General features: G+C 36.5%; 1 protein-coding gene across 1 annotated transcript; it reads right to left on the bottom strand.

Moving 5' to 3' along the window:
- Nucleotides 1–4,183: 4,183 nt before the first annotated feature.
- Nucleotides 4,184–11,191, bottom strand: CCNG1 (cyclin G1). Its single transcript, XM_004468553.5, has 7 exons — nucleotides 10,918–11,191; nucleotides 9,573–9,836; nucleotides 7,773–8,026; nucleotides 6,887–6,965; nucleotides 6,702–6,800; nucleotides 6,290–6,484; nucleotides 4,184–5,402 (listed from the first exon to the last, which is right to left on the bottom strand). The coding sequence occupies exons 2-6, from the start codon at nucleotides 9,834–9,836 to the stop codon at nucleotides 6,293–6,295; spliced, it is 888 nt and encodes a 295-aa protein (XP_004468610.1). The 5' UTR covers nucleotides 10,918–11,191; the 3' UTR covers nucleotides 4,184–5,402; nucleotides 6,290–6,292.
- Nucleotides 11,192–13,652: the final 2,461 nt, after the last annotated feature.

Raw genomic sequence — 13,652 nt, 5'->3', positions numbered from 1 at the left:
TGCCTTTTCATAAAAAGTTTATAATCAGCTAATCTACATACACAGAAAATTCTGCTGGTATTTTGATTGGAATTGCATGTCTCTTCCAATCCTTGAACATGGGCATCTCTCCATTTAGGACTTATTTGATTTCATTTTCCACCATTTTTTAGGACCCTGTACAACTTTGGTTAGACTATTCCTCAGTGTTCAATTTTGTTATTTAAATTTAACTTTACAATTGGATGCTACTGTTGTCTAGATGTTTGATTTTGTTTGTTAACCTTGTATCCTGTGACTTGCTAAACTCACTTATTAGTTCTAGAAGCTTTTATTGTTCTTGTTGAATTCTTGAGATTTTCTATATAAGCCACAAATAGTTTTATTTTGTTCTTTCTGGTATATATGTCTTTTTCTTACCTTACTGTACTGCCTAGATCAAGTGGTGAAAGAAGTGGTAAAAACAGCCATCCCTATCCTGTTTTGGATCTTGGGGTGAAAGCATTCAATCTTTCACTATTAAGTATTAGGCTAGCTGTAGGTTTTTCAGAAATGCTCTTTTGTAGGTTGAGAAAGTTGCCCTCTAATCCTAGTTTGCTGCGTTTTTATTATGAGTGTTGTATGTTCTCAAAAGATTTTTCTCTATCAACTAATTTGATCATGTGCTTTTTTTTTTTCTCTTTAGACTGTTAATATAGTAGATTGCATTGATTAGGATGCTGAACCAGCTTGGATACCACCCCCCCACCTCTAAACTTGTTCATTGTGTATTCCGTTTATATATTTTTGGATTCATTTGTTGAGGATTTTTATATCTATGTTCATGTGGGATAGTTCTACTTTTTTCCCCCTTGTATTATCTTTGTCTTGTATTGGTATCAGAGTGGTGCTGACATTCCATGAAGAGTTAGGAAGTGATTCTTTTTCTGGAAGAGATGTTGTAGAGTTTGTGTTAATTTCTCCCTAAATGTTCCCAAGAATTTGCCAGTAATGTTTTTAACACTGGATTCACTTTAAAAAATAATTATAGAACGTATTCAGGTTACCTACTTCATTTTAGGCAAGTGTTTATAGTTTGTGACTCTCAAGGAACTCGTTCATTTCATCTAAGTTTTTGAACTTCTGTACTAAGAGTTGTGGTATTTTCTTATTGTCCTTTTAATGTTTTTAGGGTCCGTAGTGGTATCTCCTATTTGATTCCTAATATTGGTAATTTCTCTAGGAGAGGTTTATTCATTTTATTGATCAAAGAACTGGTTTTTGGTTTCATTGATTTTTCTCTTATCGTTTCTGTTTCCAATTTCATTCAATTTCCCCCTTTTAAAATAATTTACTTCTGTTTGCTTTGGATTATTTTGCTCTTTTTATAATTTCTTAAGGTAGAATATTAGGTTATTGACTTGAGACCATTTTTATTGAATAAAAGCAGTTGAGGGAAGCAGATATGGCTCAACTGAAAGAGCTTCCGCCTACCATATAGGAGGTCCAGTACCCAGGGCCTTATGGCCCATGTGGCAAGCTGGCCCATGTCTAGTCCTGCCGCGTGCACGGAGTATCGTCCCGCATGGGGGTGCCCCCCTGTGCAATGGTGGCCCCGGCACAAGGAGCGCAGCCCCATGCAGGAGAGCACACTGTCCGGGAGTGGTGCCGCCCATGTGGAGAGCTGACGCAGCAAGAGGACACACACACACAAAGACACAAAGAGACAATATAAGACACAGCGAACTAGGGAGCTGAGGTGGAGCAAGAGAATGATCACCTCTGTCCCACTCCGGAAGTTCCCAGGATGGGTTCCTGGAGCTGCCTCTAATGAGAATACAACAGATACACAAGAACACACAGCGAATGGACACAGAGAGCAGACAGTGGAGGGGGAAGTGGAGGGAGAGGGGGGATAAATTAAAAAAAAAAGCAGTAGATGCTATAAATTTCTAAGTACTTGCTTTAGGTACATCCCATATGTTTTATTATTTTTATCTTCATTCAGTTCAAAATATATAGTTTTGAGTCTTCCTGTTAGATGAATGAATTATTTTGAAGTCTTTAGTTTAATTTTCAAGTGTTAGGAAATTTTCCTGTTACCTTTTATTGATTTCTAGTTTAATTTTATTATGGTCAAAGATGATACTTTGTATGCAGTTATTTTAAATTTGTTAGTTTTTTTATGACCCAGGTTATGGTCTTTCTTGATGAATATTCCATGTACACTATAAAAGAATGCTTATTTTGCTGTTTTAGATGCAGTGTTAGATCCAGTTTTTGGTTTTTGGTATCGTCTGTTCTTCTACATCCTTATTGATTTTTTTTTTAAAGATTTATTTTTATTTATTTCTCTCCCCTCCCCCCTGTCGTCTGCTCTCTGTGTCCATTTGCTGTGTTCTTCTGTGTCCACATGTATTCTTGTCATGTGGCACTGGGAAACTGTTTTTTTTTTGTTGTTGTTGTATCATCTTGCTGCATAGCTCTCCATGTGTGCAGCGCCACTCCTGGGTGGGCTGTGCTTTTTTTGCATGGGGCAGCTCTCCTTGAGGGGCACACTCCTTGCGCATGGGGCATCCCTACGCGGGGGACACTCCTTGCGTGCAGCAGCACTGCACTTGGGCCAGCTCACCACACAGGTCAGGAGGCCCTGGGTATTGAACTGTGGACCCTCCATATGGTAGGTGGATGCTCTATCAATTGAGCCACAACCACTTCCCCCTTACTGATTTTCTAGATGTTCTTTAGATTTGTGAGAGAAGGGTACCACAGCTCTAGCTATAACTGAGGCTATTGTTTCTCCTTTCAATGCTGTCCATTTTGCTTTATGTATTTTTTGGCTCTGAAGTTAGGCTCTTAAATATTTAGGATTGTCATGTCTTCTTGGTGAATTGATTATTTTATCTATATAATGTCCTTCTTTATCTCTGGTAATTTTGAGTATTCCTAAGTCTATTTTGTCCAGATTAATACAAAAATTGGCTTATCTTTTATTTGCTTTACATTTACTGTTTTCAGCTTATGAAAATTTACAGGTTTTACTTTTATCAAGTAATAAATTTGACAAAAATTATTAGTATAAATTAGAGAAAATAAGTTTCCTGAAAATTCTTCTAGGATTGTGATAGTAGCATTGAAGTTCACGAGGCCAGAATGTAGTTTTGTTTTTTTCCTTTTAAGAAGGTACCAGAGATTGAACTTGGGACCTCGCGTATGGGAAGCAGGCACTCAACCACTGAGCTACATCTGCTCTCCCAGAATATAGTTTTGATGGGAAATTATACAAATTTTTTGAGTGCAGTTAATCTATTTTGGGAGGTAATGTGCAGAGTGGTTAAGAGCACAAACTCTGGAGTCAGAACTGCCTGGATTTGAATCCTACCTCCAAGAACCAAGAATCCACCTAACTTCTCTGTGTCTCTGGTTCATTTGTAAATTGGGACAACTTCATTCAGTGTAGAGGATTAAATGAGATGATATAAAACACTTAGCAGTAGTATGTGACAGTAAAAACTATCATTGCTAATCACAGTATTAAGACAGAAATGCCTATTGTTTTAAAATTATATGCCACATAATTGGAAATGCATATAATATTCTGGTGCTTTTTAAAAAAACAAAAACACTTGCGAAAAGGGGTTTTATCACAATTTTTCTTTCATCAGATATTCTTTGCAATGTCCATGTTAAAATTCTAGTTTAATTAAAAATGAACAGTTCAAAGTCATATTAATTGCTTCAGTTTCCATAGTAAGACCAAATGATCTAAGGGGGCTAACATAACACTTGGTAGCTGTACTTGCCATTAGCAACTGCTTGTCTGGAATGCTGTTTAATTAGGCAAGAGGGTTTGCACTAAATTTCAGGTGGGCTGAATCTAAGCATGAAATTGTGTAAGGATAGCATATATAACAGCAATGACAAAAGTAATTAATAGTGCATTAATACCAACTTTTAATGTATATTAAGCATATTTTGTCATTTTATCGCTTTTAAATAAGCTTTGGAAAATAAAGTGCCAAATAGGTAATAGCCATACTATTAAATGAGATTTTATTGTTTGTACTATGATGCATCTTACTGTAGTGCCAAGTTTAAGTATATTAAGTAGAGATAGTTTTTTATTATGGTTCTGTCACTACTTTGCCAAAATTGTTAATTAAAATCAGAAGAATATTCATTTAAATCAGAAGTGAAACAAACAAAAAATGTACCTGCAAAGGAATGCATTTCAGTAATTTTATTGAAAGGTATATCCTTTAGGTTACCTATGCCAACTCAAAATTAACACTGATGTATTCAAAATATTGAAATGTATTAGCCATTTGGGAAAACTTAAAAGTTATCCACAAACATAGTTTATAAAAGTTACTGAGGTTCTTTGGTTTCCTTTTCATTGTATGTTTATACATAACATGATGTCAAAAGTGATATCAGAATTGGTTACAGCCATTCTGAATAGACTCAGGCTACACATTTGCACTGAGTGACGGTTTACAACAGTTTACTGTAGACTTCTTTACACTTAGTGACTTACATGGGAAATTCTAAACACTACTGATCACAAGGGTGCCTACTTAAGACTTTTTTTTGGCACAGTATGGGCATTACTGAAAGTATACTCTCAAACTTCTAAATTAGGGAATGGCAATTTTATCAAAACAGTCCTTAGTAAAAAACTTCTAGAGTTGTTCAATCTAACATGCACTTGCTTTGGTGGAGTAAAGCAAGTTTTTGGAGTGCTATTTTAATTTTATTACAAGAGAAAGCAGTTTTCTCAATGGGACTAGAGTAAGGCAGTAGATTCTATATAAAAATTTTTATCATTGATATAAATATCACTTGTGTTCTAGAAAAAAATATTAATAACTTAACGAATTTGCCAAGCTTTATCAGGTCTGTATTTTTGCTTTATATAAAATGCACTCAAATTTAAATTTAATTGCCATGTATCAGTAATTCCACATCTCTGGATTTTCTAACATTTGGAATTATGAAACCATTTATACTGCCTAGAATAGTAATCTGTTATGCCTGAAAAGTGCACATGTGAAATGTTGGTTTTGATGTAAACTTCACAATTTAAAAAAGCACGCTTAAGATGATTTAAGTAGGTTACCATTTTCCATACCAACTAAATATAATATATTGATCCAATATAGATATTTGGATCATTGTTAGAAATGAAGATTCACTTTACCTTCCTAGGCTTGTCATTAGTTTCATGCTGATTTGTAGGCTTCTCAGATGAATTCATATCTAAACATAATTCTACTAGAGCATAATATTAAACAGGCAGTTCTCCCAAGTCTGAGAACATCAATATTAACCTAGTTGTGATGTTTTGAGACTTCACAGCTTAAATCCGTTACTACACTAATGAATCCATAGCTCATAGTTGTGGAGAAAGGCTTCAAAGGAGAGATTTTGTTGCTGTAATAATCCTATTTAAACAAACAAACAAAAACCAAGTTACCAAAAGTCTGCCAAATGTAAATATTACTAATTCCTGTTAAAATGAACTGTTCAATATCCATTTCACATTCATGCCACGTGTGGATGTGTTAAAAATGTTAACTTTAGTTCTGAGTAGAAAGAGATAAATCACTACTGTGAGTTAAGTAATTTAGATGGCAAGGGTGTACATCATATATGCAGGGGTCAGGTTTACAGTGTTATATAATTACAGTTAGTCCGACTGGTATAGCAATGGTACACAACTTCAGTAGTGAGACACACTGGCAGTTTCCAAATAATATGGAGACCACGTGCCATATTTAAGTTCATATTGATTTTGCTAATAAGCTAATGGTTTTAAATGAGTTAATATATGTTCTACACTTTTGGTCCTATTGCCCAGCTCAGGCTTGTTTAAAGCTGTATACTGTGAACTGGAGCTTGGATCTACATATAGCAAACTGTTGTACACTTAAATAATACTATTCTAATGCTACTTTTAACATTCAGATTATTACTGAGGATGCTGTTTTCTAAGCTAATTTAATAAAATGGCTACTGTATATGTCAGAGGTTGGATAATTCTTTTTTTCTTAGGGTGGTGTATCTCATTTGTAGTAAATACCTTCAAATATTAGTTGACTAGATCAATTATTTTTCCTTTTGCTACTCTAACTCCATTTTGTTTATTTTGAAATCACTAATTTAGACTTTAATTACTCTCAGAAGAAAATTATAGTATTGGAAAAAATTCTCTACATGGAGAATAACCAAATTTACCGATTAAGGAACTGTTTCTTAGACTTTAATTACTCTCAGAAGAAAATTATAGTATTGGAAAAAAATTCTCTACATGGAGAATAACCAAATTTACCGATTAAGGAACTGTTTCAGGAATTGTTGGAAGGTGAGTGATTCTGTAGTAACTATGTTTCAGTTGCCGTGCAGTACGCCCAGAAACAATCCATTTCAACTTCTGAACATTTGGTTTGGAACACTTGTTTGATGAATATTCAGTTAAACACTTGGATACAAGCTCTTGCCAGAAGATCAAATCTCTGCCATTTATCTGTATGTGAATTTTAAAAATAAATTATTACTCAACTAAAATAAATCTCTCACTATTAATGCAATCCTATTAATATGTCTTTCCTCATCAAAAAAAATTGAGGATAAGCTATTTACCTGTCAAACACATGCCATCTCATTTTACTTCAGGAGATAGTACAAGTGGTTTAGTTTCTTTTACAGCTGTTAATAGGACTTAGGCTATGATCTTGACATACCTTGGAATGTTTCTGAAGACATTCTACTCCTTCCGTTAATTCTATACACTTCTGTGCTTGGATCTCCAATGCAATGATAGACAATGCCAACACAGAAGGCTAAAAGAAAAGGGGGAAAAATTTAGTAAGTAAATGTCAGGTTCAAAAATATATATTAATAGGTTTAATCTTTATAAAATATTTACCTTAGCTTTAGAAAATATGATCCTGCAATGGCATGCCTTAAGTTGAGCTTCTAGTCTTTCAAAATTAAGGCTATTTTTCCTTTAAAAATAAGATGAAATTAATTTTATGTAGATAGTTTTACAGGCATTTAGAAGACAAATGCTTAGAAAAACACTTTAGTCATTTTCTAAAAGTGAAGCCTATGTACACATCACAGAAAAAAAAAGTTAGGAGCAGATTGGCCTAAGCAGTTTAGTGCCTGCCTCCCACATGGCAGGTCCTGGCTTCAGTTTCTGGTTCCTCCTGAAAGCAAACAACAAGCAAAAACCCCAAACAACAAGCAAAACAAACAAACCAATTCAGGGCAGTCAATATGGCTCTGGTTAAGTGCTGGCTTCCCACATACGAGGGTCCCAGGTTCAACACCCAACCCCTGGTACCTCAAAAAAAAAAAAAAAAAAAAAGATTTGAGGCAAAAGAATTCCTCTTTCCTTGGAAACATTAACTTCTTAAGAAAACCATGCATGGCTTTAAATTATGTGGGCCAAAAAAAATGAAAAGCATCGTGCTACAAACATCATTTTCTTTTAATTTTAAATCTTTCTTCAACTAATTAAGTTTCTCCATAAATTTGTGTTATATGCTAACCTACAAGGTTCTGTAAGTTAACTAGTCTAGCAATGGAAAATTTCAAGTTGAAATATCCTTTATTCTAAGAATTAACCTTTGTAGACTATAAGGAGCTATTGACAACTGAAAATCATCTCACTACTGGATAGTTAAGTTTAAGGAGCTACAGCTGTCATTTTACTTTTTAATTGGTATTCTACCAGGATATTGATTATATGCAGTGTTCAGATACCATTCTGATTTCCAAACCTCCTTTGTTGAAAACAGACCACATACCTTTCACATGGCATGTTCTCGTGAATGAGTGAATAATAGAGTTGCAGAAATTGAAAGGCAGTAGTAGCTTTGACTTTCCAACACACCTTTTCCAATACAATCTTCTCCATTCTCATCAGGTCTGAAACTGTGAACCTATACTGGCTTATACGGATCAAGTCAGTTGCCAGTGGGACATTCCTTTCCTCTTCAATTGATTTTACGGCCAAATAAAAGCAGCTCAGTCCAACACAGCCAAGGTGCTTGGGCTGTACCTAAAAAAGAAAAATCCAAATCCTTACCTTATTTCAATTAATAAAATACAAGGAATAATTTAGAACTCACACCTATCATTAGGAAAATGTACCTTTGAGATACATGTCTCAACTGTGATGTACTTAGCAAGACTGTTCATACCTCAGCTGTAATCTCAGTGCTATACATCCCATTTGAACCAATTTTTGAGTAATTGGACTGTTTGACACTATGATGTTTGACTTCAGCACAGAAAAATTTTTACTGTTTCTCATCACTGTACAACTGTAAGTGCTGTGCTTGAGTTTGACCAAATAAGCTAACTGGGCAAAGACTGATGTGAGGAACTGAAACATCTTACATAGATGACTTATTAAAAAAATTTCTTTCCAGTATATCATGCCTTTTCCAGGCCATTTTCTTTGTAGCAATACATGTAAAACACTTTTAAAGTACAGTAGCACATATTGTTACTATTTACCTGTAAAGCTCTATCTATTTCCAATTGTTCTTTCATTTATTCATCATTTTCTGAATGTCTACAGTGTGGAAGGCACAGTCAAAATCCTAGCCAGTCTTTAAGTTGCAGTTCAAAACTTTAAAAAGTGTTTACCAATATCTGCTCACTCTTCTTGGAAGACCTTCAGCAATATATTTATATGTCTTTAGAGGTAAAATTTTTTTTTTTTATGCCTTGTATGATAGTTATTGGTGTAACCATCTTATTCCCATATAGGACTGTAACATACATGAGGCACAGCTATATATTATTCATCTGTGCAATATTTACAGATCCAAGGTCAGTGCCTATACCTAGTGTCAAAAGAGCTGATTGTCTGTTGAACAAATTGCTAATAAAGAAATTTCTTAAACCAACTAATACTCAGTTCCTTTTATATAGATGCATTGTGTTAGGTACTGAAGACTAAATGAAGAGTTCCATTGTAATTGTCACACTATTATCCACAATGACCATGGACACACAAAGAAGGCAGATCTATTAATATTTTTAAAGTTAAACTTTCAGATGTCCTGCTTATCTAGTATTTAATTACTTCCCTAAACACTTTATAAGGTACTCTCTTCTTTACACCATGCAAACTGATACTGGAAACACCAATAATTAGCAAGACTTGAACAGGCCTACGGCTAAAACCCTTAAAACTTTACTTAATGGATAGTGATTATGGAATACACCCAAAACTTAACCAGTCTAGTATTCTGCCTAACAATTTTCTTTAAATCTAAAAACAGCAAATAAATGAAAATATCCAACCTATTCAACATCTTTAAAAATAACAACCAACTCTCCTGGGAGACTGAGATTATTTGATATTCGGTTATTTTTCAACTCAGAATTTAAACTAATGATGCGTTACACTTGAAAAGGAAGAATATTCATAAATGCTGTAGTATGCAGAATTACCATAGTGGTTCAGCTACTTGCTAAAAGAAAAAAGGTCAAGTTTATGAATTCCATCCAAAAGCTAGAACAAGATAAACAATTCCATCTCCAAAACACATTGAGCAAAATTAATCCTCAGGGTAATGTAGCTGTAAACATACCTTCATTTTGGACAGGAATCTGTCCAGTAAATTCACAGCTAGAGAAAATGTCTCTGTATCGAAGCCAAAGAACTGAGTCAAACTAAGAAGATCTTTTACTTCAAAGTCCCTTAGCCTTGCAGTCATTCTGAGGCCATTATCATGTGCAGACTCAATTAGCCTCAAGCCGCAGACCTTTGGCTGACATCTAGACTCCTGTTCCAACAGGGTGTTCAGCTGGTGTAGCAGTTTCTGAGCGTCAGTTGTTGTCAGGACCTCTATCATCTATATATAGAACAAAACCCAGAAAGGAGTGTAAGAAGAGCCCTGCCCACTTTCTTTGGTCATTATATTGTGCCAAGAAGTGCTTAATGACACAAGTCTCTCCTTGTGAATCTACTCATTGCAAAGCGCTATATGTTAGTACTTTCCTCTTTGTCACTCATTGTAAACTTTGAGTTACTGATGTGCAGGACACATGCTTTTTTTGTTGTTAAATTCCAGCTCTTCAAAGAAATACTTTAAGTCATTCATTGTCAACAGATAACTATTAAGAGACTGCTATAAGATAGGATACCAAGCACATTGAAATCAGATGATAGTATGTATTAGCACTGTAAACTGTCGAAGATAACTTTTCTGAGCCTTAGTTTCTCATCTGTAAAGTGGGAATAAGGCTATATCTACCCCCAAAACTCGTGTGCATTAAGCCAGATTATGTAGGTAGAGTTCAGAAAATATAAAAGGTGCTTGTTAAGCACTGGATGATAAGTGCATTTATACATCTGTTAAAAGAGGGTAACAATATTTAACCTCAATTTTAAGCAAGAGGATTCACTAGAGTTTAGCATACTACTTGGCACACAGTGAGCACTCGGTTAACTTTTATTGGTGTTAGTAAAGAGAGATTAAAGAATGCCATGGGAGTACGTAGTAGGTGGAGGCTAACCTCGGCTGCAAATTGAGCATAGGTGTTTCACTTAAGACTATGTCACACATCTACTACGTGCCAGGCAGGAGCTAAGCGCTGGTTACACGGACGGTCCCTTCCCTCACCAAATGAAAGGAGAAAAGGGATATTTTAGGGTTGGGCGACCGACGGGGTGGCGAATGGAGAGCGCCTAAGTGACTCCAACTCTCTTCGCCCCGGGGTTGGTCCCTGGGACCGGACGGAAATGACACGAGACACCTCAGCGAGGATGGATCCGGCCCCTCCCCTCCAGGCTCGGACTAGCCAGGGCTTGTTCTAACACCAGCGGGAGAGTTAATCGTGGAAAAGGCGCGGAATCAGAACTTCTCCCTCACCCCGCACCCCCAACCCTGCTCCCTTCACACACCCCAGTTCGGACCGGCACTGCCAGCTCACCTTGATCGCGACAGCGGCTCCTCAGCGGTAATCACCCTCCCCGGGCCTGCTCGCACCTCACCCCAGATAAGAGATCCGAAAGGCCGACGAGCCGTGGGGACTCGGGGCAAGAGGGGAGAGGCCCGGGGAGGGAGAGCCGTCCTGGGCGGAGGTCTCCGCAGCACCGCCGAGACGAAACTGCCCTCGGTGTGGGTCAGCTCGCAGCAGAAGGGGCCGCGCCGCACCGGAGTGATAAATCGAAGGGCGGGGCGTTCACGCAAGGGAAGGGGGTGTTGGGCCCTATTTTCGCCACTGATTGGCTTAGCTATTTTGATGGATAGCTACGCAGTGCGCCGAGAGCTGGCCTGCCGCAGGAAGAAGCCCGGCCAATCAGCATGCACTCTCCGTTAGCCCGGAGTCAAATCCTCCGCCCCGCGCCTCTCATTGGACAACTTCCGAAAGTGTCTTCATTGAACAAGACGCAGAGCTAAATACTGTACGCCGGACTCTCGCGCTGGTTAGGTCGCTACCACGAGTCGGTTCGGCCAAGTTACCGTTCCAGAATGTACTGAGAGATTTTGTTCTCTGTGGTTGAGTAGTTGTACAGTGGTTCTCTCCCCACTTTGTAAAAATACAATGACTAGTTTAAGGGGAAAAAAAGAGACCAAACTTATTTTTTTTTTTATTATAGATGGAGAGGTGGAGGATTTTCTAAGCTGTGTATTATTACATTCTAGAGGTTTCTCTGTGAAGTTTGGAAATCATTTGATCCTTTGCCCTATTTTTGCTTTTAAGGTAATTTATCAAAGAATAGAGCTGGGCCATGTAATTTCTTGGTATTTTGGTGCGTTTTTTTTTTAATAAGCTAAAATAAAATAAAATGAAAGTGTGTCAGATTGTGTCTATGAGAAATACATGGGCAAAATAATTGTAGTATGAATTTCAGACCACAGATCTAAGTGTGAAGTACTATTATTTTTTTTACTGCAAATAAACACTGTCTGAATGTGGACCTCTTTCTAAATGCCAGGTTTCTAAAAAATAGTTAGCATGAACCCTTCCGACATTCTTTCCCCCCTCTCTGATATTAATAGGTCAGCAGTCTACAAGTGAAAGGGCCTGAGGAAGGGCAGGCAAGGAGTCAGTTGTCAACTCTCAACAGATTGTGGTTGAAGGTCTCTGTTCTCATGGCTCCTTACCATTTAGTGGATATGTGGGCTACATAAGGGTGAAAATCTGAAAGATTTGCTGGCACCTCTGCTGTTTGCCCTGTGTACTTCTCTTGGGGTAATGCTACAGAATCAAGTCCTAGAGAAGGGGTGGGAGTGGGCGGAGAGAAGGAGGAAAGAAAGCAAAAACAGAGGAAAAAGTTAATCCTTCAAAAAACACCCCAGTCACATAATCAGGTCATTGTGAGAGATTGGGGATCATATCAGTAGGGGTCTTGGCGCGCGCACACACACACACCCTTAAAAATGTTTTAGGAACCATTACAATCTTAAAACCTTTATTTCAATGAAAAACATTTACTAGTTCTCTAATATTTACTGAGCACTTAATATGTGCCAGTGGAGAAGAAAATACATTGATCCCTGAACTTGTAGAACCTGTCGTGTTTGCAATATAAAACATAGACTGGAATAAAAATAACTTATTTTTATATCCTGGAATGGTTACTAACTAGCTATGTGAAATTCAGCAAGTTCTTTTTTCTCAAAAAATAGGAAATAATAATTCCTTATTCATAGGGTTATTGAGAGGATTAAATAAATAGTGAAGAGCTGGGCCCAATTCCCAGAACTCAGTAAATACATGATAAATGGTAGCCTTTATTATTTGACTACTAACATTTCTTTCAAAATGCCTTGCTTAAACATTCATTTGATTGTGTTTTTGCTGTTGTCAGACTTACTCTATTCTCAGCCTAAGAGAAGAATCAGAGTATTTAAATTGCTTATTAAACACTAATAAAAGTATCTGAATTGGATGTATTCATTTCTGCACCTTATTTATACTTGAAATTTTCATTTGAGGGCTTTTGGTAATTCACCCATTTATGTAATAAAATGTTTTCTCTGAATCCTTTATTTTATGCATGATTGTTTTGTACCCCACAATTTAATAAAGAAAAAAATATTTCTCACATTAAGATCATGTTTTTACTTCAGAAAAATTATTAGATATCAAAAGCTCTCCATGAGAAAAATCATTTTACTAGTGGTTAAGAGACATTAAGTATAAATCAAATCAAATGGATATTCTTTACCTCTTTTCCTTCCCCTCATCCCTTGCTGCCATTTTTATTCCAAAATATTAGAACCCAATTATCACTTAATTTTAAAAGTCTGGCTGGGAAATGTACATCAACTCCATTACTTACTCTCATCGAAACAAAAAAGGAAATGAACCCTTCATTACCTATTATTTTATTTTTAAAGAAGTGTAAATTTTGTAATAGTTTTTATCAAGAATTTTTTAAATGACTGAATTCTAGGATATTTTCTGGGATCAATGCTATACTCAACTCCCACTTCATACTCCATTAACAGTTAAGTGCAAAAAGAACTTATGCTCAGAATTATGGCCTTGAGGCTGAGCAAGATTCACAGGAAGTACAGGAAAATTTAATCATATTCCCTACATTATAGATGATGAGCAACAAAGATTATGACAAACAGTTGTAACAGTGTGGTGGTATGTCCACTGCTGCCCTGACTTGGGGAAATTCCCAGATGGTCCTGTTCTTTTCTACCTTC

Source organism: Dasypus novemcinctus, chromosome 2 (genome assembly GCF_030445035.2).
Source record: "Dasypus novemcinctus isolate mDasNov1 chromosome 2, mDasNov1.1.hap2, whole genome shotgun sequence".
In the NCBI taxonomy this organism is placed as follows: domain Eukaryota; kingdom Metazoa; phylum Chordata; class Mammalia; order Cingulata; family Dasypodidae; genus Dasypus; species Dasypus novemcinctus.
This window is presented reverse-complemented; position numbering and strand designations above follow the sequence as displayed.

What these genes read in the sequence shown, in the direction of transcription:
- CCNG1 (XM_004468553.5), bottom strand. Translation starts at nt 9,836, where the DNA reads ATGATAGAGGTCCTGACAACAACTGACGCTCAGAAACTGCTACACCAG. An exon ending in GAGAACATGCCATGTGAAAG is followed by an intron (nt 6,966 to 7,772) that starts GTATGTGGTCTG and finishes TTATTTTTAAAG; the next exon opens with GAAAAATAGCCTTAATTTTG. An exon ending in GTCTTCAGAAACATTCCAAG is followed by an intron (nt 6,485 to 6,701) that starts GTATGTCAAGAT and finishes ATTCACATACAG; the next exon opens with ATAAATGGCAGAGATTTGAT.